This window comes from Calidris pugnax, unplaced genomic scaffold (assembly GCF_001431845.1).
Source record: "Calidris pugnax isolate Ruff unplaced genomic scaffold, ASM143184v1 scaffold20, whole genome shotgun sequence".
NCBI classification, from domain to species: domain Eukaryota; kingdom Metazoa; phylum Chordata; class Aves; order Charadriiformes; family Scolopacidae; genus Calidris; species Calidris pugnax.
Genome location: NW_015094510.1, coordinates 21916016 through 21940758, shown reverse-complemented (window position 1 = coordinate 21940758; position 24743 = coordinate 21916016). Strand labels below are relative to the sequence as shown.

General features: G+C 38.3%; 1 protein-coding gene across 7 annotated transcripts in view; it reads left to right on the top strand.

Moving 5' to 3' along the window:
• The window catches only part of FRY (FRY microtubule binding protein), a 217415-nt gene extending 193024 nt beyond the window's left edge, over positions 1–24391 (top strand). For 4 of the 7 annotated variants that reach the window (XM_014965913.1, XM_014965910.1, XM_014965906.1 and 1 more), the window contains 11 exons: positions 438–638; positions 1211–1372; positions 4126–4289; positions 5419–5608; positions 10645–10794; positions 11664–11762; positions 12234–12317; positions 17846–17863; positions 21087–21197; positions 22124–22317; positions 22899–24391. In XM_014965913.1, coding sequence (XP_014821399.1) covers positions 438–638; positions 1211–1372; positions 4126–4289; positions 5419–5608; positions 10645–10794; positions 11664–11762; positions 12234–12317; positions 17846–17863; positions 21087–21197; positions 22124–22317; positions 22899–23157 — 1632 coding nt within the window. In that variant the 3' untranslated portion in view covers positions 23158–24391. Of the gene's footprint in view, positions 1–432; positions 639–1210; positions 1373–4125; positions 4290–5418; positions 5609–10644; positions 10795–11663; positions 11763–12233; positions 12318–17845; positions 17864–21086; positions 21198–22123; positions 22318–22898 lie in introns of all 7 variants that reach the window. The other 3 variants (XM_014965912.1, XM_014965911.1, XM_014965907.1) reach the window with 2 other exon arrangements.
• Positions 24392–24743: the final 352 nt, after the last annotated feature.

The following is a 24743-nucleotide window of genomic DNA, read 5'->3' as shown; positions in this document are numbered from 1 at the left end:
ATTATGATTATGTCTGTAATGAAAAGAATCTAAAATCTTTAACATGTGTTTCACAACTGAACCATTGCTATGAACTGTGCTCCTAATATTTTTAAGCACCATGGGAAAATCCTTTACAATTGCTTCCAAACTTTTCTTTTGCCTGTCATTGCTTTACTGGTATTGAGGTGTGTGTCTATGTGGGCTTACAAAAATCAAGTTCTTAAATCAGCAAATGCATGAAAAGCATCTAATACTGAAGAGAATGAATCTTCATTTAACTGTCATTTCCATGCTTCTGCTCTTATCTCCAGGTGAACAATCAAAGTAATGCTTATATCAAGTTCGTATTATATTTTTACATCAGAATATTTCTTGAGCTAACTTTGATCTAATGGTTAGTGGTTTGCACACGATAGGTGTCAAATCAAGGGAGCTGACTCTATATCTGCTTTCAGGGTGAGAGCATGGACAACTTCAACTGGGGGGTACGCAGACGGTCCCTGGACAGCCTGGACAAGTGTGACATGCAGCTGCTGGAGGAGAGCCAGCTCTCGGGGAGCACGCCCAGCCTGAACAAAATGAACCATGAGGACTCGGATGAGTCATCGGAGGAGGAGGACCTGACCACCAGCCAAATCTTGGAGAACTCAGACCTAGTAAGTTGCAAACTCGAAATTTAAGAAAAGATAGGCTTGTGTTTTTAAATAAGCTGGGCTTTTCGTTTCTTCTTGCCCAGGTGCAATCTAATCAGCTGAAACTGGGGTGGGGGGGTGGTGGCACGCAATGCAGTATATTGTCACTGCTTGATTTTCCCTTATTTGCAAATGTAAACAGGAATTCTAATGCAAAGTTCAAAACACAGGAAACATCAGATCTGATTATTTGCCCTTTTTTCTACAAATTACTATGAGACCATTTTGCACAGTTGGCCAGTAGTAAATCTTTCTGATTTATCTAGTATTTAAAGAAATAGGAAAAGATTCCAGTTTGATAAACTGTGTCAGGCTTTTGTTGTTCATATATAGGATGTTTGCACACAATTTTTATGACAGAAACACTGCATATGATAGAAACATTGAAATGGTTGTAATACGTCTGCATGTACAAACTAAGAGATCCACTATCACTGCCCTTTAAGACAATGTCTGCCTTGAATATTCATAAAAGCAGTGTGTGGTAGGGTAGCTGTATACTCAGTTCTTCTGTGCTTTTGTTGTCTTTTAAACAGATTATAACTCTTTCCCCATCTGAGGATACAAATCATATTGACTCACTTTCTACATCATGTGACACGACCTCAGCAGACCCTCATCATTTTAATATAGGAACGTCCAGCTTTGATGTGTCTTTGCCCGATATGAATAATCTCCAAGTGTCTGAAGGATCCAAGGTGAATACATTTTTACTTTCTTTTCCAACTAGAGTGTACTTTACTTCTACAAGTTTATTTTACTTACACTTTCATGAAGGGTTTGATCTGTGAAAGTAAGTACATCCTGACATCTTGTATGCAGTGGCATAGTACAATACACTCATGTGCTCCTGCACATTCATACCCTTTCCTTTCTGCTTATACTTTCTTCACTAAAAGATTTTATTTATTGTTTCTTAATTGTATTGCACTACATATGCACCAAGACACTACAAGCTCATTGGAAGACAAATTCATGAACTGGCTACAAGCTCCAGCCCTAAGGGAATATTCTTTTGTTCTTCGTGCTGATTTAAAAGAACGATATGCCAACTCGTGTGGTGGGTGTGTGCGTGTATTCTCTGAGATTTTTCTGTATGTGGGAACCTATTGTACGGTTGTGTGCACTGGATTCAGTTCTTGCCTTTTGGCAGACACTCAGAAATTTTAAATTCATGACCGCAATATTAAGCCATCTTGGGGGGGTGGGAAGGCAGGATTTGCAAGGCTACAACAGTTCAGCAGTTTATTTCAGAGAATTTTACCAGAGGATGAGCATACAGTAAGGTTGGTAAATTATTATCAATATGTGGACTGTTTCTTTTAGCTTTTGTTTAATAATACCTTTTTGTGGGAGATCAGGTGAACTTAATCCTCTCAGTGCCTCTCCAGAAATACAGTCTGGGCAGGGGTGTTTGTGGGGGGTCGGTGGCTTTATGACACTGTTGCCTTACTAGTAAAGCTTTCTCTGTCATGTCTAAATTGGGTGACTTCTGCAGAAAGAGCAGGTAGGAGAATGGGGCAGGGGAAGAATATGTCTTGTATAATCATCAGCTTTCATTCCAGTTCTTGCCCTTGGTCCCCTCCAAATACAGCCACACAAAAAATCGATACAGTACTGCTGGCACTGCCTTTAACAGAAGTAATGGAAACTTTTAGTGAAGAGGTCATAGAAAAGGAGGTTGGAATTGTGCTGAATATTGAACAAATTGTTTGTGTCAGAAACCTGCCCAGGAGGAAGAAAAGACAGGAGGAGGGAAATGTGGGTAAGGAAAGGAAAGGAGGGGAACCTTTCAAAATAATGGTTGCGGAAAAGGTCAACTCATTATCATTTGTCAAAAAAACTGTTGGTAGACAAGTTACCACGTAACAACCATAAGCAGCAAAAGTTGACAGATTTTAATTTCAGGAAGCTGCAGTCAGAACAGATACGTTTGCAGGTGGTGAACTGTGCCTTATCTCATGCATCCAGCTGCAGTATTGGCATGTGCATTAAGAGTTCATGAGTTTCATATATGCCTGGGGTTTTGGGATCTTTACTGTGAACATTTCTTTAATGTCCCCATGCATCAGTGTTCATCAAAAAATGAAAAGCTTTGGAAAAAGTAAGTAAGTGAAGAGTGTAAAATCACAGCAGTTTCTTGTGGGATTGAAAGGCAAATTCAGCTAATCCTGTGACAGATTTGATATTGGTGAAATATATAACCCAAGTTGACAGGGATTTTTCCAGTGTTACAAAGATGTTTGAATTGATAAGCTTTAGAAAGAATACCACCTTAGTGGTTTTTGCCTCAAAGATATTTACTTCTTGTATGCATACTTATCTATTTTCACTCAAAACAAATTGGAGTCAGTATAAACAAAGTCAAGGAAGAGGTCATCCGATTTTTAGTCAGAAAAACTTGAAACTTGCACCTAAATAGTTATTACTTAATTTGATAACACAAAATCTGAGCTCTTTCTGGTTTCTCCTTTCCTCTGAGTTCAGAGAGCTGATGGTGTGTCAGCAATGCAGAGGAACCTTTGTGTTACTTCTGTAGTGCTGAACTGTTTACTTGTTGCATCATAAGCAAAACCAAAGATATCTCAACATTTAAATAGATGCAGTGAATGAGAGCAACAGGCTGATTAAGTAAGCCTCTCCTGAAATGTTTCAGTGTCAAAATCCAGATGTTATTGTTAACAGCATGAGATTATTTAAACTTATTTTCTATTAAAGACAGTGATCACAATAATTAGGATGGTTTTTGTAAGGGATTAGAAGGCAGTAATGGATAATGCTATGAGAGATGCAAAGATTCAGATTATGCTTTTTTATATTTTTTTTTCAAGTTATCTAAACTCACTGATTTCTGGAAGTGTACTCCAATTCTGCATGAATATTCAGAGTCCACCTTTTTATTTTGCTTTTTGAGCATTGTATTGGACTCCAGTGGATGGGACGTGTTTTCTTCCTCTTTTTTGGATTTCTCTTGAGTGAAAGTTACTATGTAAATGACATGCTAAAAATAATTCTCAACTCTAAACATGCACATAGTCTTGCAGACAGTGATTGTTTTCAGTATATTTTTGAAATACTTTAATACATTCTTGGACACAATAAAGTGATAAGTGACAAGAACAGCCTGACAGTAACAAGAACCTTACTCTTTTTCCTGAATAAATACTTCCCTGCTATGTTGCTAAAGGCATTGAAATCAGAAAGTCTCTGCTAGACAAATTAAGTTTTAAGAAGTGCCTTAAAGATAATATTGATCCAAGACAACAAGTTAAGCAAATATAGTATTTTTGAAGAAGTGTAATGTGATTCATGTCATTTATGATCTGTGGCTTTATATCTGTGCAATGTAACATGTTGTCAGGTAGTTTTTTTCGTTAAATGCTTCCCATTTATTAGTGGAATTAAGTTATTAATTTGCTGATTTCTAAGAGATAATCATTCACTCCCCTAGGCTGAAGCTGTACCTGAAGAACAAGATATAGCAGTCCATGAGGATGACCTTTCAGGGTCTACAAATGAACTCCCTGGAGCATTTGAATGCAGTGATAGCCTTAGCCTGGACATGACAGAGACTGAAGAGAAAGCTGACAGGCTGGAACAATTTGCTCTTGCTAGGTACTTGTATATACTATGATTAATGAAAGTTCTTTTACACTGTACAACAAAGTGGTAACAAGGTGTTAGTTAATGGAAAGGCTGTTTTGGCTACAGGAGTTATAAAATTCTCGTTAATTTAGAGCAGTGAGAAGACGATGCCCTAATAATTATCACACAACTTAAAAAAAAAACAACAAAAAACCAAGATTTTCCTTCTAGGGAAAACAAGATAGAATTTTTACATACATATATGCAGTTAGTTATTACATATATATAATATACTTAATCAAAAGAAAAAAAGGATTTTTAAAGATTCACAGCAATAGAAATACTGCTTAGCTGTTCAACAGATCAGGCGTGTATTCATCCTTCTGATTTCCTACAGGTCATAAGAAAATCACAATATTGTCAAAATCCCCTCTGAATACTCTTGAGGCTGCTGGTGAACGTGACTCGACCCCAGTATATGTTGCAAGAGGGCATTAAGATCTTTTCATGCCTTGTAGAGCTCTTTCAGGTTTTGGATGCCGAGTTAGACTGTAATTAGCCCTTATTTCAGGAAAGGAAAGCAATAAGGATATATAAAGAATCTCACACTCTATGTGTCACATGGAGCCATAGGAAGTTTTTCTCCATCCCAAAGGATAATACACAAGATCAAGTAGCTTAGTACCCTTTGAAAATGGTAGTCAGCTTTTTCACTGACCATGAAGTGCCAAAAATAACGCTCTGTCATAAGAAAAGTGTGGAGAAGGGATGGATCTTCTCCAATCCATTACACTGGGGAAAAACCAAAGAGGTCAGTATATATTACATTTGTACACGCTGAGGAGTTTTTCATCATGGGCTTTATCCTCCTGTGAGGTTTCAGCCTTCGTCCTCTAAATGATGCTACAATTCAAGTATTCTGGGATGGAGGAAGATACGTGATAATGGCCTAAAGACAGGGATTCTGATTTGGAGGTTTTTCTCATTGTAGCCAACATCTTGCCAACCTTCAAAAGTAATGTGAAAGTTTGTGAATATTTTTAGAAAGGTGCTGTAGTTGGTCCTGTGATTATATGTCTGCTACAGTGTATTTTATCTGCCACTTTCTTGGTATTCTCCTTTCATCACAGTTGTGTTTTTTTTTTTTTTTCTTCTTCAGTTTTGGAGATGTTGATCGAAATGCCTCACCTCCTCCCTCACCGTTTTTTTCTGCCATCCTCGCTGCGTTTCAGCCAGCAGCATGTGATGATGCAGAAGAAGCCTGGCGTAGTCATATCAACCAGCTCATGGGCGACTCCGATGGTTCCTGTGCAGTTTATACATTTCATGTGTTCTCTTCCCTGTTTAAGGTGAGAAAATAAGTTTAAGGTGCAAAATCAAAATGTTTAGGTTGTGTGTGGCTATGAGTTCAATTCTGAAAAATAGTCCCGTGTTTCTTCATGATGTGTATTTCAGCTTTTCTGCCCTTATGTTATTCCTAGAGTTTAGTAGCCCTGTTCAAGTGTTCTGAGAGTTATTTGTCCTTTTTGTTCTCTTTGAAGAGGTGAAAAGGAACTGGTGTCACTTCTGAAAACTAAATAAATAATACTGTGTAATGCAAGGCCTAAACATTACTTGTAAAGTACCTCTTAAACACCAAATCCTGGCATTCATGCACTACATTTGTTGTGCTTGTCCTATTTTGAGAAGATAGCCTACTCATTTTCTTCAGTAGATGCTGGAGGAGAAAGATACAATACTGCTCTCAAAAAAAAGTTCAGTAACAGGAAAACCTGAACATCAGTAATGAAAAAAAAATAAACAAAAGGTGTTAATAGTATCAATAAACCAGAATTGGCTCTTCAGGGCATGCTCTAGTGCCCAAGATTATTGGTTTGTGGTGGGGTGTTGTGTGTGGGGTTTAGTTGGTGGGTGGTGGTTTTTGGTTTGTGTTGGTTGGGGTTTTTGTGGGATTTTTTTTTAATGTGGTTGGACTCGATGATCTCGGAGGTCCCTTCCAACCACTAAGATTCTGTGATTCTGTGATTTTCTAGCTGGGGTCATAGCCATATTTTTAGTTTATAAAAATAGCTTTGTTCTCCTCTTCTAGGTTAAAACATAGAAGTATTATTTTCCCAGATTTTTGTCATAAGGCCCCAGATTGTCTGGAATTGTATTGTGTTTGCACCATCAAACTTTGCTGCTCATCTGCTAACTTAAAAGACTTTTGACCCTCACCGATAGGAAGTTTCATAAACGAGCCCAATATATGCTAGGCTTGCAACACAAAGTACTGCCAAAATATTTAACTGTGAAACAAAATCCTTGTTAGGAGGAGCTTTTCAACTACAGACTTGGTGAAGTGAAAGAAGTGCATTTTTCAGGGCACCTACATTTCAGTCTGCATCAAGTTAATGGTATCTTGGATGTTTGCCCACAACACGCTAAACTTGTTTAAAATTCCTGGAATTACTCGAGTACTTTTCCCATAAGCAAGCCACAGCTCAGAGATCTCTGGATTATCTTTAGGGCTGCCTCTTTGTATTCCGTCAAATCAAATATCTTCCAGCAGACAGACCAGCCAGTTCCAAGACAAGTAGATTTGAGAGCTAGCAAATAGATGCCGCAATCCAGCCCTTTTGTTAGGAAAAGTCCTCTTCCAAAAATAGGAAACGTGAGGTTAAGAAGAAAACATTTTGAGAGTATTTTGTTATTATTTACATTGACACAATGCACAGTGACTATATGCAGGCATATATACCTATTGATAATATCCTGGCAGTTGGCATTATTAGTCACAGTAGTCCCATTTTGTAAAATATATACTGCATTCAGACCTTGCTTGAAAGATTTCAGCCACTGTAATCTACACCCAGAAAGACAAGCTGAGATGATAACTTACTATAGAACCATGTAATTGTAAAATAAATACATTTAATGAAGTACCGTACATAGATACCAGAGTCTCTTGCTGCTTCACATTTTAATACTTTAAAACACTGTTCAAGACTGTTATCTTCTTAGCTGTAGATTGATTGCTGAGTATCTGGAAAGGAAAGCAGTAAAGGAAGAGTATGTTTTCTTGAATCTAAACAGTAGACTGGTCAGCTTTTGATGAAGCGATGACTGAAATGCTTTGAGGAAGTTGTTTGCATAAAATAAACTAGAACGGTTAAAGTACACGAGTAGATGTGTGCTGGAAGGGACCTGAAGAGTTCACATTCCTTATCTTGCCCAGGACAGGATGAACTATAACTTTCATTCCAGTCAAATGTTTTTTAACTTTTTTTCTCTACCCTGTTCTTAACCTTTATGCTAAGGTGGAACTTCACAGTGTTCCTAGGCAATGTAGTCAAATGCTTAGCTCTGCTTATCACTTGAAAACTTCACTTCCTGTGTTTTACGCCCATGACTTCTTGCTCAATACGTAGTGGTGGTACTTCTCTTCTTTGCAGTTGCTGCTTGTATTTGAAGACCATTACCGTGACTTCACCTACCCCAAACATCTCTTATTTAGCCTCAGTTCTTTCAACCTTCTCCATAATCATACTTTCTAAAGTCTCACTGTTGCTATGGGCTCTCTTCAATTAGTCTGTGTATTACATGAAAAGCAAGAGCAGGTTCTTTATTTCAGCAGCCTAATTCTTACCAGCACTGACTATAAGATTACCTGTTCTATGAAGGTATTTGTTTAAAAACCTCTCTGCTAGCTGCTGTATGATAGAATACAGTTCATTATTTTCCACTTGTAACCCAAATTACAAGTTAACCCAAATGGAAGCAGATCTTGTTCTACAAAATTCACCATCCTGAATGTGCTCTGTGGACTGTTTCATCCTAGGTGTGCAACCTTGTCCTTCTTTCTTTGCTCTGCACCAGTTCTCCAGTTTATGAAGATCAGTCCGAATTCTAATCCTGGCTTCCAAGGAGTTTGCAGCCGTGCAGCTCAATCATCCTTGCATTTAATAAGCATGTCGCATATTCCATTATTCAGTATTTTCATTAATGACTTGGTTAGCGCCTGAGACAGTCCCCAGTGGAATTCTACTCAATTTATCTTTCCAATTGGATAGCGAGCTGCTGATAATTAGCTTCTGAATATGGTTTTGCACACCTAGTTAGCTCTAGATGGGGTTTCTCTGCCTTACTTCTAAGATAGTAAATGAATTAATATGTAACTTATCAATTGTATCTCCTCCTAATAGAATATTTTAGCCTTTCATGAAAATTAAACAGTTTGATGTGATTTGTTCTGATCAAATCTGTACTGCCTATTACTCATCTCTTCTATGTTCTCCCATTTCCTGAACTTTGTGTTTAGCTCTTTTGCTCTTGTGTTTTTGTTGAGGTAAGCACTTTCCTCAAGTTTTTTACAACACCCTGTGTTCTGTGAATTTTCAAATATATTTGTTACGACTCCTAGACCTCTTTAGCCAGTATTATAAATATCTTAGCATGAATTTCCCTAATCTGCAAAGATGTAAAAACATCCAAACCCTTATTAGCAAGATCTGTTCTCACCTGAGTTTTCATGGATGTCTCATTCTTACCTGTGCACAGATGCCCTTTCTGGGGGCAGTAAGTCAAAAGAAGGCATTAAACACATCAGTCTTTTTGGTGGCATTTGTTAGTAGTTATTTCTCTGTATTGTGATTCCTCGGCCACCTTCTTAGTTATTTCTAGTTTACTTATAGAATTATAGAATCATAGAATGGTTTGGGTTGGAAGGGACCTCAAAGGTCATCTAGTTCCAACCCCCCTGCCATGGGCAGGGACACCTCCCACTAGAGCAGGTTGCTCAAAGCCCCATCCAGCCCGGCCTTGAACACTTTCAGGGATGGGGCATCTACAGCTTCTCTGGGCAACCTGTTCCAGTGTCTCCTTAGTGAACAATTTCTTCCTGATGTCCAATCTAAATCAACCCCATTCCAGTCTGAAGCCATTATCCCTCGACCTATCACTATATGCCCTTGTAAAAAGTCCCTCCTCCAGCTCTCCAACTGTCACCAAGCCCGATGATCCAGATGATTCTGTTAGTTGCTCAGAAAAATAATCACTTACCTGGTTTGGTGGTAATTAGTAAGAGCCTCTTGCCTCTATTTACAGACTCAGTGCAGCAGAGAATCTGAACCATGTGCTGAATGACATGTATAGGATGTTGTTTCTGTGTTGAAATAAGATGGTAGAAATATAAAGTAAGACAAGTATCAGTCTGTCCAGTCTTAACTGTGTTCAGGTGCCAGTTCGGATACTTTAGAGAGAGATTTGCAAATAAGCAGTTAATAAATTGGTCTTTAGAAGAATTTTCTCTTTAACCATTTTATAAATTATTGATAACGTGTACCCTACCTACAATGTGAAGGCTTATGTAGCTTTTTAAAAAAGCCATTCAATCCAACAGCTTCCATTACTAATAAAGTCTGAGCTCAGCTCACCTGATTTTAGGTACTTGAATACTGCAGTGTAGGAGCAGTAACAGGCTATTTATGTATCTGTCATCCAAATTGGTATTTGGGCATGCTTACAGTAATACAGGTCCTAATCTACATTCCTCAGAGAAATGCCTTTGGTAACGTGAAATGAATTATATAAAAACGTTGCATACTTTAATTTTTAAAAACATTTTCATGTTACTCCCACCTGCTGAGCAGTTGGCCTTAGCGATATGCATTTTGGCGGTGAAACCTGCTGTGTATTTATCAGTATCATTATTTCAGTTCCTGCAAGACTAAAATGTTCTTTTTATTCATTCTTCACTTTATATATTAGTCTGAAAAGAAAGTATCAGCACTAAAATGTTACTGGAGGACTAGATTGGTTTAGGACTCAAAACACCAAAAAAATGTCTGAGAAGAATAATTCCCGGATGCAGTGCAGTATTTCTGGAGTCGTCCCAAGCAGCAGAAAAGTTTTAGTAAGAAGGTTTTTCCCACAGGGGAAAACAAAAGGGGTTTTTTTCTGATTTTCCATGCTGCTGTTTGGCATTAGGATGTCCATTATATTATCTGATTAGCCACTTGACATGGAATACAAACAAAACAATGCCCGGAATGGGCAAAAAAATGTAATGTGCTGATCAATTCTGTTAACTCTATACACCCAAGGAAAAGAAAAGCTACCTGTGGGTGAACGGCTTTATAAAGATTGAATCATCTTTACCAGAAATAATGTATTCCAGTAGTAGATTATTATGAATTCTGTAATTAGTTTCACAGCTGCCCAGCTGTACACTGTCTCCAGCATAACTATTATTCCGAATCCTTGAGCAGATGTTCAGTTCTCCACAGGGAGATGGTCTCTTTTGCACGTGTTACTGTGCAAAGAAAAAAAATCATGCCATTTGTTTACAAAGGAAAGAAGCTTGTCCTTGAGTAAAGAATGCAATAAATTGTATTTTGCTTTCCAGAATATTCAGAAAAGATTCTGCTTCCTAACCTGTGATGCAGCTAGTTACTTGGGAGACAATCTGCGAGGAATAGGCTCCAAGTTTGTGAGGTCTTCTCAGATGCTAACATCATGTTCAGAATGTCCCACCCTGTTTGTAGATGCAGAAACAGTGAGTATATTCCTTTCAAAAGGCATGTGCTGCATTGCAGTGTGTTATTTTATCGGCTGTTTCACTTTTGAGCAACTCCTGAACAGATATGTCAAAAAGGTACTCACCTCCTATCTCTGATTTTAATCTCTTGTTCTAAACCATATTTCCATTAATTTTCCATATTATTTTATTAGGTAAGTACTAACAGACGGGCAATATAGAATCAGAAAATCATAGAATAGTTATGATGTGTTATGCCTGTGTGCCAAAACCAATATAAAACAGGTGCCTACCGGATACAGATGGCTCCGCAAATGGAAAAGGAGAAGCTATTTTTTACGTAGTTCAGCATGAAAGATGGTAATATGTTTAGTGGTTTAGTTTGAATCAACTGTGATGTGAGCTGGATGATAAAAATATGTATAAGGGAATGAATGAGATGGCCCTTCCTGTTGTTTTCATCCTGGCCCGCATTCATCCAACATCATTGGGACAGTGTAGGCTCACACAGAAGTACAGAGGTAGGAACTTGCAAAGTGTAACCTTGGGCCACTGCTGTGACTGTGAAAGAGCTGTGCCCTACGTCATCAGAGGGCTGTGGAGATTAACTAGTTAAGCTACGTGCAGTATTTTATTTTAGGGAAGTCCTTTGCAAAGCAAAGAACACAATTTCAGTTCCACATTGTCATAGGTCCAACCGTTGCTATCAAGTTTTCAGTATAGTATTCTATTTACATTTATTTTTGCATAGATATAAGTATTTTTCAGTATTAGTATCTATAAATTTAAGTATTCTTTTGCAAGTTCTTTACTATATTTTCTACTCTGCTAATATTTTTACTCTTTTATAGTGACATTTACTAGCCCTTTTGATTTCATTTCTCCAGCTGCTCTCCTGTGGCCTTCTTGAAAAGCTCAAGTTCAGTGTTTTAGAACTGCAGGAGTACCTGGACACGTACAACAACAGGAAAGAAGCAACACTCTCGGTATGCTGGATTTTCTTATGTTCTTGGTTTTGTATATGTGTGTGCTTAGGCTATGTTAGAAAACTGCAAATACACTCAGGTCTGTTTAAACTAATACTCAGTAGATAAACATGTTTCAGATACTGGATACATTAAAAGTTTCTTCCTGAACATAGGAACCAGAACTAGAAAAATAGCTATTGTATCCGTTAATTTTAGAGACATTGACATCTTTAATGTTCCTGGTCTCTCTCCTTTTCAGTAATTAATTCATTTTCTTGTCTTATGCAATTCAAATTCTAATAGAAATCAAGACTACACTTTTCAAATTACAGTCAAAGCTAATTGTCACAGTTTGTGTAAATAAAATGTGCAGTTGCAAATTTTTATTTGTTTACATGCCGTGCTGTGAAACTAAAACACTGCTTACCTCTCTTCAAATCGAACTATAGGCCTTATTCATATCTTGTTTTAATTTCTCTCTGAAAACAGTGGCTTGCAAACTGCAAAGCAACGTTTGCCGGGGGCTCACGAGATGGAGTTATTACCTGCCAGCCAGGGGACTCAGAAGAGAAGGTAATAAATGAGCAGTATAATTTCCTTGCTGTAAAGTGACATGTGTGATATATCTTGTTCTGGGACCCACAAGAGCCTGCTGTACTTCTTCCCTGTCTCTCTGCTGGGCTTGGGCATAATCCAGTTTTCACACGTTAGGCTCAAAGGTATTGCTGTTGCCTCAGTCCTGGCCACAGCAAATGGGAAGTATTCGAAGGCAATACTTCTGCCTTCCTAGTCTAGATAAGGAAGCAGAGCTAACCCTGCCTGAGTGGCCTGTAAATATATATATATAAAAAAATATACTTAGTGTTAAGAAATCAATCTTTTCAGAAGTAAGCACCATCAGCAGGCATTCCTTTTTTTTGATACACGAAGTATAGGCAACAGCTGGTATCTTAGTGCTGCAAAGTGAGTTAAGAAATGTTATTTTGTGGGATTTTTTTCCTTTTGAAGGAAAAAGAATGGGAAAAAGAGATGGGAAAAAGAAGGGGCTGGAGAGAATTAGCCAAAATCAGGAAGCAGCAACAGCATGTAGAAAAAAGTGACATCTCCTCTTTCCATGTATTATAACTTATAAAATATATTGATGGCATTTTCAGAACACACAGTTGCCTGTTGTAAGCATTTTTTTTCAAATACCTTGTTTTATTCTTATGTTGGTTTCCGTTTGTCTGTCTTCTCCCCAAATTCACTTTATTTTCTTCTGGTTTTATCTTAACTTCTCTTCCCCACCTCTATGTATTTGTCTCCCTGTCTTTGAACTCCCTCGTTTTTTATTTTTTTTTATGCCATTTCCCAAGTATCCCAAATCCTTGCCACCCCTGCATTTTGGCTTCCTTGACCTTATTAGCAAATCTAATTTGCTAATAAATCCTCTGGCTGCAATCACAGGCAGTGGGAAAACTGTTCAGTCTTCCCCCACCTGGCATGGGCACTGGTAAAAGTTACAGGCACCATTTAAGTAAGATACTGGCTCTTTTGTAATCGCAGTGGTGTACAGGGGAGTTACAAGTAAGCTATTCTCAAATCTAAAAAAGAGAGAGCTGGAATCTACATGGGTTTTCTCTTCCCACTGATGCACAGCACCCTGAACAGTGACTTCAGACTGTAATGTTATATGTCTTGCTATATACAGCTTAATTTATCCTCTTCATCTCTCTTTTGGAAACCCATAGAATAGGGTGGAAGATCACGCAACTTGCTCATCATCTACATTGTTTCTTTTTAAAAAAAAATAAAGAATGCTGAGGAGAAGGAATAAACTGTGAACTGAGCTCATATAGCTGGCCTAAATACATCTAAAAATTAATAAATGTCATGTTCCATTGTGTGGGTTGTTTTTTTAACCAGGAGTTCTCTATTTCAGAATTAAATGTTTGTTTTGTGAAGCCAGGGTTAATATTTTTACTGTTTTTTAAACAGACTGAAAAGAAAGGTTTCTTACTCCTTTGAGAATCCCTGGTTTCTCCCCAGCATTGTTCCTTCAGCCCAAAATGCATTATTCCTTGGAAGTTGACAGGATAGTAGGTCCTTGATCAACAGGCATATTTCTTTTCTACCTCTTCTTATTCACCTGTCAGTTGAAGTAGCTCTTCCCAAAGGAAAAATCTGTTTATTCAACAAAACTGAGTCCAAGGAAACTGAGGAAATGTGATTAGGAAGGGACAAGGAAAAACTATTCCTAGACTGGCAAGTATTCGTTTTCTTATCTTTCCTCTCCTCTTCTCCCTCAAACCAAAAGGCTAAAGAATCTAATAATTGTATGAAAAAAAAATCAGTCTTATTGTGGTCATCAGAAAGGAACCTGCCCAAACTCTTAAACTTATTAAGGGTTAGACTAGGGCTGAAATCTTGCTGAAAACTTCTCGCCTTAAAAAATTGCTTAGCTAAGCACAAAACCAGGCTACTTCTGGAAAAGGTTCAGAAATAACTGTAAGGAAGAAAAAGCAACACCTTGCTCTATAGAAGGCAGAAATCTTAATTTCTCAGAACTCCCCACATGGTAAAAAGCTTGACATGAAAATAGTCCCCCCTTCAGATGAGACAGATGTAAGAACAAATTCAGCATTAGCAGAAACAGTTGCACCACAAATGACTGCTGATGCTGGTAACTAACTTGGCATCAGTTTCTCTGATCAGACCTCATTTTGAAATAAGCGCACATGATTTGTTGACCACTGTTACTGAAAATGGGCAAAGGCAAAAATTGCTTATTCTGACATTAAAGCAGCTTGAAATAGGAGTTGTCTAGGTCAGCTGCTAGAGCTAGCAACTGTTCTGAAATTGGGTAAAAGCTTCATGTCCCAGAACGCCTCCCCCCCCCCCTCATTCTTGCAACAGATTCCATGATTTGGATGTGTCTGTGATTTGTAAAGTTTAATGCTACATTGAGCAGCAGAATCTCAAGGACCTAGGAGAGGTAACTGCATATATTATTGTGCTGTCTGTCAAGGTGTAACAGTCTCCAATGAGTACAGCTATCAGCACATTCTTCAACCTTACTAAACAGGGTGTTTTTTTAATCTAGGCAAAGACTGGTTTTGTTTGTTTGTTTGTTTTCCTGGAAAAGAGATGCATGGAAGATCCTATTTTTCTTGTCAATTAGCACTGCTAATTCAAATAAGTATTTAGCTCCTTATGAGACATTCAGTTTACTCTGTAAATCCAAAGTCAGCGTACACCTTTCTTAAAGCTTGCTCATCCCAAAGCTCACCACAAGCTAATAGATGTGGGCTTTGCAAACTCATACTATTAATGGATATTTAAAACATGCTGCACCCCATAAAAATTTGCCCCAAAAATTCAGAACATACCCATCACTTTGAGTTTCCCTGGGCCTAAAGGTTCAATTTCTGTAGGCCACTTATAAGGCTGGAGGTGTACATTTTGGAACCATAGTCATCTGGAGTTGAGTTGAGTTGCTTAAGGCACAGTGAGTCTCGTTGCTGTTTGACATATCCATGGACTGACAACGGGGTAAAATTGGCCTGGGTGGGCGGCTTTGCTTAAGGAAGAAAACAGCTGTGTTTTAGGTTTCTCCAGAGAGAATAGTTTCTACTATCCTTCAAGTCCAGTGGATATTTAAGAATGCACAGCATTTGCTGTATCTCTGTTTTTCTCTCTGATATATACACAAATTGGTATAAATACCCACTTTCCTAGGTTGTGGGAAAAGATTTTGTCTACTGGCACATCAAGTCAAATAGAATACCTTAATAAAATGCACTTGCAATTAATAATCCTTGCGCACAGCAGTTAGTTTGTTACCATGGGTCTCTCCTGTGCCATTAAATGACTGAAGACTGTGTTGCCATCAAAGTGTTAATGTCTTAAGAAATAATTTTATAACTCCCATCTCTTTTCATGTATGTAAAAATGACTCCTTGAAAAAAAGCAAGAAGGCCCATGATCTAAAAAATTAGTGCTTTGCTGTCTTCCTGGTCTGCTAATAGTACAGAACAGTAAATCTCTGTCTCAATAAAAAACTAAATCAAAGTGCTGCTGCTGAGGGGTGTGTCCTTCTTAGGTGCAACATTTACCAGCTGCATAAAGGACTGTGCAGGTGATCCAGATACTCTAAACATACATTGTGTAATGTCTTTCAATTAATCTAAAACAACACTTCCGTTACTATAGGAATTATACTAGAAATGAGAAGAGTGAAGATTAGGATCATTCCACCTGAGCCCTTGCTGTGGGGGACTACAAGAAATGCCACTTGGTCCAGTAATTAGTGTCTTTTCAACTTCCAAGGAATATTTCATTTTATGCTGTAAGAGAGAGGAAGATAAGTTACAGTCATGAAATTGTAGACCAATGTGAAGTTGAGCATCGGTAGTTTAGGGAGATTTTGCATCAGGTATATTTTCTTTCAGCGAAGAAGAAGGGGTTTTCACATAATGTGAAACTGCTTCCCCACACCTTTTTTTGCTTGCCCTGGTTTTGGAAGCAGTACAGAGAAGACAGTTTTTTTCTAAGGAAAAAAGACCATGGAATTCACTTACTTGCTGCTTTCCCTACACCCCCCTCTTCTTTAAAGTAAATTCCATGGCAAATTAGAAATTATATGTGGATTCCAATATTTTTGGAAGTTCAAATGAAACTTGGTGGCATGCTGAACTTCAGAGGAGCTTGAGATAGAGACAAACAAGATTTGAAAAACACAAGCCAGCACACCTGTGGATTTACTAGAGCACAGTGATCTGTCTACTCTTGTCCTCTTCTTATCTTGAGTTTAGCTTTACAAAGCTTAAGTTACGTGAATTGCATGGAAGCCAAGATATAAAGGGGTTTTTTCATGAGTGCTAAATAGAAGAAAAAAACTATTCAAGTGATGTTAAAGGCATAAAATTAAACATCACAAGAGCATAAAGCTTAGTTTGTCATGGCTTAAGTGTGCAGGAGTAGTGCAGGATTTGCAGGATACATTTTTTAGCAGTGAGGCCCATGGAAGGAAGCCAGACTGAAAGACTTTCTCAGGCTATACCAAGTTAGCATTTTCACATTTCTGTGTTTGCTACCTTTGTATTGATGGTAAAGTAAATAATTTTAATAAGAATCACAAATGTTTATTAGCACTGTGTGCATATGCATTGACGTTAGTCTGTAACTAGGCAAATGTCACTGTGTTTGTTAATTACAGCATTTACATGATGACTCTGTTCATCTATAATGTCTTGAAAATGTAATATATATAATAAGGAAGGCTGCATTAGAGGCGCACAGAGTGCAAGTGTTAGTTCTTGGCAAAGAAAAGAGGAACTTTTTTTTTTGAAGAGAGAAGTCGGTCCCCTAATCTTTGAAATGCTAATGCAGGTCAATTAGAATTTTTATTACTGTTGCAACAGGACTTACACTGACATTTTAGTAGTTCCAGAATTACGAATCAGTGAATCATTACTGGTGAGAGGAAGGAATACAAAGCTGTCTGAACTTGTGGCATTGCCATGTAGTTGAAACCAAACTGGCATTTTCCACTGATTTTTTTTTCTTATGATAGTCGTAACTTAAAAGTTGTGTGCAAAATGTTTCCAATGTAATGTGCCAAGTAATAAGCCCAGCAGTCACAAAGCTTATCCTATTAGATCTATTGCATCCAAAAATAGAGGTATTTATAAATAACAAAGTTCAGTTCTGTTCATCACTTGAAAACCCTGCCTAATTTTTTGAGTACTTTACAATATGAGCTCTTTTTAATAACAAAGAAAGCAAATTTAAATAAAAGTATTATTTCAAGAGTTTTCTAACACAATTTCACTGTAAGTTGCTAAGCTACTGAGCGGGATAAATAAAAACTAATAAATCTGAAGGTCTAACTGAGGACATTTAGAGTGTAATTTACCATTAGAATGAAAGCTTGATTTTATTAAGAATGCTGTGCATGTTGTATGTGATATTTCCAACCAGTTATCAGGTTGAGGCAAGCATTGCTAATTCTGCTGACAAGTTATGCTATTAAAGATGGGCTGTGCTTCCTATTGCATGCATTACACTGACACTATACTTTCTTTCCTTTCCTTTTCTCCTGTGCCATGCTTGCTGTGTAGCAAATGGAATCTCTTGCAGTAAGTTGAAGTTCTTTCATATTCTTTGTCCATCTGTAGATGGACTAATACACCCCAATTTTACTGTTTTACTTCTAAGCATGTTTTCCTTTTTCGTTATAATTTTCCTGTAGAATATGTGGTTCTACATGCAGTGACTAAAATAATTTACTAAGGTGTGTTTTGTGAAATCTAAAAATGCTGTGCCAAAATTCTGACACCTTCATATGCTGTTTTAAATGGTCATTTACAATTTTTTTTTTAAAATCAACCCTTTGAATGCATATAATATGCTGGAGTCGAAGATAACTTTTTTGTTGTTTTAAAATTCATAATTTTATTTTATTTTAAAATTGATAATTTTTTTTTGAATGAAAAACTAAAATTTATATTTGAGAGTTATGTTTCAAAATGTGTTTGTTTATATGTTGATTAATAGTTTCACCACTATTGGTTTCTAATACTTATTTAAGAAGAACAAAAATAGAGTTGCTTGATATGGTAACCAAATACTAAGCCAGTCAAACTTGAGTCTTCAATTTGACCTTAGTTTGTCTTCATTCAGGTTAGTAGCCAGAAGGGTGAAATGGAATTACTCTTCTCCAAGAACAAAAAAAATTGTGTTACATGCCAAGCTATCATGTGATTTTTTTATTTTTTTTTAAATATGCTATGCTGTGTCTGGTTTTCAATTAATTTTTAACTCCCTGACCACTTCAAATATATGTGTGTTTAACTGCTACGTCGTGCTGCCAGTTCTCCAAAATTTGAATGGAGTGATTCTGGTCCCTACTGGAGAACCTCGGGCTGTGTCCCTGCTGGTGAACTAAACAGGACCAGGGAGCAAGAGCGTGTCCCGGGGCTGGCCTTAGGGCTGAACGGGCAGCACCTTCCCTCTGGGGCACCAACCAGCCCTTCACATGCCCCAGCATGGTTGGAGAGAAGACAGAAGCCAGAGCCGTTTCCAGGAGGTTGTATCTTAACAGTCACTCTGTATTTTGGGAGGAGAACTGTTAGCCACACAGATTCAGGCTTGGCAGTTCTCCATGGCCTCAGTTGCAGAGAATGGCCTCTGGGCAGGTTTATTTAACAGGCAGATTCCATCATGCCCAGCCTTTTCATTCTCTTGGCCACCGACAGGTTTTATCCCTGCCCACAAGTCAGTTCTGTCCTAGCAGGTTGCACATCCGTTCCCTCCTATTTTTCCCCACTTTGGATCTGCTGGGCTTTCCTTCATCTCCTGTGGGTCTTTGCTGTAATATCAGATCTGGTGGGATTCCTCCCTTCCATTTGAGGCAGGAGTGCTCTGACCCTGTCACCAGTAACAAACACCAAACATACTGACTCAGATACCAGGAACAGTTTAACCACAATAGCACAGAGCTCAGACCAGGCAAATTTCACTGAATTTCACTGAATTTTTTAGAGTTGGAAGGGACCATAGAGATCATCTAGTCCAATTCCCCTGCTGAAGCAGGATTGCCTAGAGCTTGTCAGAGCATGTTACTCAGGACTGCATCCAGGTGGGTCTTGAAAACCTCCAAAGAAGGGGACTCCACAACCTCCCTGGGCAGCCTGTTCCAGGGCTCTGTCACCCTTACTGTGAAGAAGTTTTTCCTCATATTTGATTTGCAATGCTGAGCTCTGCTGCTGTGGCAGACCAAGGCTGAGGTGTGAGCAGCCCTGTCTGCCAGGCCTTCAGCAGGACAAACCCTGCCTTGGTGACACCCGCTGGCTTGATGCTCTCCTCCTGCTCCCACTCTCCTCCATAAACCTCCTGCAGAAGATTAGCTCTACCTGCTTTTGGAGTGCCCTTGGCTGACTGTTCATACATGGGTGGTTGGTGTCCACCACTCCCTCATGAACAAAGCTAAAATTTGCCAAAGAACCTCTCTTTTGACCTCAGCCACCTCTAGCTGGTACAGAAATTTTGGGAACTGGAACGCTAAGGGTATGGTTCTAATTTTGGCTTATTAATAAAAACCTTGGCACTCAAATATTGAACCATATGTAAATAAACACTTCAGTCAAATTAACATTTATAGTGTTTCTAAAGTACTTTTTATTAGTATTTTTGCTGGATTGGTGTTTGTGCTGGCATTTGCACAGACCCCAGTTCAGCAAATAGCTGAAGTATGTGCTGGTAGCTAAGCCTGTATGAAGTGTTTGAAGAAAGCTAAGACGTTAATAGCTTCTTCTTCTTCTTTCTGCCACATTTGGCATGAAACTCTGCTCTGGTTCCTCAGAGCAAATGGAAAGGTCATTGAGTGCACCCTTGGTCACTGTGTCTGTAAGAGAAGACAAATCAAATATGGTTTGTCTGTGAGGAAGTCTGTGATGCTTTCCTGCCAAAGGGTCAGAAGGCCTCCTGACTTGTCCTTACAGAATTTTCACTTCTTCCATAATTTGCCAAAGATCAAATATTATTCCCATCTCCACCATGATCCCGCTGTGGAACTACGAGGTACCACCTCCTGACAGACACATAATACCAGGACCATGAGCGTATTAACTTGACTTCTCTGGCAGACGTGCCCATTGCACGTTACTTCAGTGTGTCTGACACCTTCTGTGTGGTGCTGCACATTGCACTGGGAGCAACAAGTTAATATTCATAGAACAAAATCTACTTGATCTGGGAGAAGAAACTGTTCAAGCCAGATGTCCTCATACACATTAAACTCCATCCATCTCCTGTATAATTTCTTTAAGATGGTAGAAAATCCATGAGCTGAGGTGGAAGTTGCAGAGGTGGCATTTCCTCCTTCCTACTGCTGGCTGGATTTATTGCCTCTCTTCCTCTCCCCTCAGAGAAACAGGCAGGAGCTTTGACCCTCTTGGATAACTACTTCAATGATTCTGTCTTGGATTTCCATCCTCTCAGAAGAGGTCTTTTTACCATTTCTGAAGTTTTAAAGAATTTTATGTTCTGTGCAGCAAAGTCATTTCCCCCATATTCTGCCTCCGCTTTCCAGCTGCAAACTGGAGACAGTGAAGCTAACCCGTAAAAACCGCTTTGAGATTGATGCTGACATGTGCTAGCCATCATAATTTTGATTTTCAATGTCATATATGACTTAACTGCAGAAGAAAGAACTTTTTTTTCTGAAATATTATATCATCATACTTCAGTAAAATGTTTTTTGAGAACTGAACTATCTCAATGTGGTTTATGAGTTATTGAAAATTATCCCAATTTACTGATCGTTAATAATTATTTCTTCTCCTACAAATCTTTCCTTAGCAATTGGAACTGTGTCAGAGATTATATAAACTGCACTTCCAGCTGCTGTTGCTTTTTCAGTCCTACTGTAAACTTATCGGACAAGTGCACGAAGTCAGTTCCATGCCAGAGGTATGTAACAAACTACAAAGTCTTCCACTGAAAATACCACTTTACTTTCTTGTCCTTTTTTTCTTTCTCTGGACTGACACCAAGGATGACACTATTCCACCCTCAATATAAGCCTGCAGACAAAACCTTTCAATACACCAGTATCTGCCTTAAAATATAGTCAAGACGCTGTGTTTTTTGTAATTGACTGTACTTTCAGAGACTGGGATCTTTCACACATTGTCTTCAAAAGTCATTTCAGTCAGTGGTAACAAACTAGAATGATGTATGAAATCTTAATTTCACTCACATACTTTAAATATAGGGAGGGCTCACTCTGTGTGAACATCTGCAAGTGATTTATTTTTATTTTTATTTTAACTGAGGCCTTAATTTTGGGGGGAAATGAGCCTTCTTCACACATACAAAAAATATCCTTTTCCTATATCATGACTGATTTTATTGGAACTTTGTGGAAGCACTTAGACCAGGAGCACCTGTTAGCATGACCATAAAAAAAATATTTGGTAAATTAATCTTAATATGGATATAAAATTAAGGGGTTTTTTTATGGAAGAATGTATTGTAATTTCCAGACATATAAACTCTCTCGGGTGCACATGCACTAGAAACTTCAGCAGCAGTTTTTGACAAACAGTGTCCTCTCATACCTGAGAGGGTTTTACATCCTCTCATACCTGAGCAAGCAAAGGTGTGTGGTGTAAAACTACTTTATACGGTGACTGCAAGTGTACTGCCCCATCTTATTCTCTGGATAAACAAATCAAAATCAGTTTAATGATTCCAAAGAGTATTGAATCTATTTAAGAAATACAATGAACTAAATACCTTCGTGTCTTAGAATGGGGTCTTTTCCATAATGTGTGCATTACCTGTTCCCCTCGGAGAATGAAAATACCCACCTCTCCTCTTTCTCCTTGCAACAGCTGTTAAATATGTCCAGGGAACTGAGTGAACTGAAGAAAAATCTTAAGGATGCTACTGCTGCCATCGCAGCTGAGCCTCTGACAACGGAATCTGAGCCCACGTTCAATTCTACGGAAGCAGCTATTCAGTCCATGCTGGAGTGCTTGAAAAACAATGAACTTGTTAAAGCCGTCCGGCAAATAAGAGAATGCAGGCAAGTTTTGCTACATGGCTCTTATTAGACTTCTATGTTATTAGAAAAGTATGCTAACTTCATACTAAACGTAATGTGCTGAGTCAGCATTGTTAATTTAATATGTTTCGACAAGGTACCTGGGGATGTTGGTATTATTAACTGTTGCAGGTGTGTGCCATGAGTAAAGATACCAAATCAGTTACACGAACATGTACGCTTGCAGCAATTAAGATGGCTAATCACATTGCATAGTTCAGAAGTACTTCTGTGAGGCTCCTGAGAATCTTTTTATAGGGCTAATTCCTTACAGGTGCGTGTCACTGGCATCAGCGAACGTTCAGCCCAGTTTCACTTCCACTTATTTGAATGAGTTTTCTTAAGCTTTTTTTTTTTTTTTAGACAACAGGAATCACGCTTTTATGTGCTTTCAGTGCCTGACATGAGGGTCTGAGTAACAAATGAGTAGCATAAAGCAGTGAGTTGCTTTTGGCTTGTAAGCGTGTGCGAGTCAGTTCTCCCTTTAAAGATCTCTCACCTCGTTTCTGTCTGTGCTAATAAACCCATAATGACACGCTTGTTCTTTTCCTGTTTGATTGCAGGATTTTGTGGCCCAATGACATCTTTGGAAGTAGCTCTGACGATGAAGTCCAGACACTACTGAACATTTACTTCCGGCACCAAACCCTGGGTCAGACGGGCACCTATGCACTGGTGGGCTCCAACCAGAGCCTGACGGAAATCTGCACCAAATTAATGGAACTGAACATCGAGATCCGCGACATGATTCGCAGAGCTCAGAGTTACCGGGTCATCAATACTTTTCTTCCAGACTCCAGCGTTTCCGGCACAAGTCTCTGACAGGACTCTCGTGTCCTCTTGCAAGCTGGGAGTGCTGCCCTCTTGGAGTGAGGTGGCTCGATGTCTTCTCAGCCTTACAAAGGTTTGGTCAAACTGTACTCACTCTTGTTACGTTTAGGATTTCTTCTAAAAAGCTATGGGCTGAACTTCAAACGTGTAGCAATACTGTAAGGACAAAGGTAGCGTAGACGCATCTGGGACAGCATCCTTTGTTCGCTGTTGCACAAAAATCAGTTAGCATTTCACTGAGCAACTGCAACTCACTACTGAAGAAGTGACTTCCATTGCATACCAAAGCCTACTACACTGAACAATACTTCCTTTATAGCAAAATTAATTTTAGGTTGGCAAAAGTGCAATGTTTCCTTCACGAAATAATATTTTTTTGTTAAAAAAAAAAAAAAGAAAAAACTTGTACATTTTTTTTCCTTTTTTTTTTTTTCTCTTTTTTGGTTGAGTGAAAGATGGGCAGAATGAAGCTGGCCACAGAATCTCGCAAACTGATTGGTCAAAAGCTGAGAGCCTGTGTATATGAAACAAATTGTAAATGGACTACAGTTTAATGAACACTGTAATTTGGATATGATTACTGTATCTTAAAACAACGAGCTGCTATGAAGTACATTTCCTAATGTTACTGGGCTACTGTCTCTGAAGGTACTGGATCATATTGCAGAGGTCTGTTCTTAGGCCCCCAAGCATCGTGAACGGTCTTGGTAGATTTCCTTCTTTTATTTTATTTTATTTTTTAAAGGACCTTGGCTGCTTTTTACTAGAGGGTTGCTTTTATGAATATATTTATACTATTAAAGGATGGTTGATCTAATTTAACTTGCCATTTTGTAGGAGAAAGTCCCATCACAGAGTCAAATCTTTTGAACTGTTATGCATGCACATTTTTATTTAATATAAATTTTGAGTATAAAAAGTAAAAATATTAACGTGAAATGCAAGTTCTCATGTTAAGTTTCTTTAAAGAGATGTCTTATTTTATTTGTAATGTATATATAAAAGTCATACCTGTATGGTTTTTTTCTTACATTTAACTGCTGCCCAGTGTTAAATGTATGCATGTAAATCTGTTGCACATCTAAGACACTTTTATTCCGACAACTATGTAACTTATTCACTCTGTAAATACACTTACCGTTTTTGTGAAGTAACTTTGGTTGATAATTTGGATCAGTACATCCATTTAACTAAAATATAAAAGTCATATATAATCGCAACAGAGTATGTGCTGCTTGTGAAGATTGTGTCCTTGTCTGAATCGATGGTGTCCATGATCAGCAGCTCCCAAAAGACACCTTTTTCATCAATTATGGTGGAACTGTTCATTATGCTGAAAGAAACCGGTGAGAAATGCAAGGATATTTTTTTTGTCAGTCTGTAGTTACGGCTCAACCAGGAAAAGTGTCTTGACTAAAGCAATTTCATAACTGAAAAAAAAAAAAATCCAAAGTGGAGGTGAAGATTTATTTCTGTTAAAAACATCAGTAATGGTGCCATTCGTTCCAGCATTGGGTTTTTGCTGGAACGAATGGCACCATTTTGGGGTGGGTTTTTTTTCTCATGGTAAAGGGAAC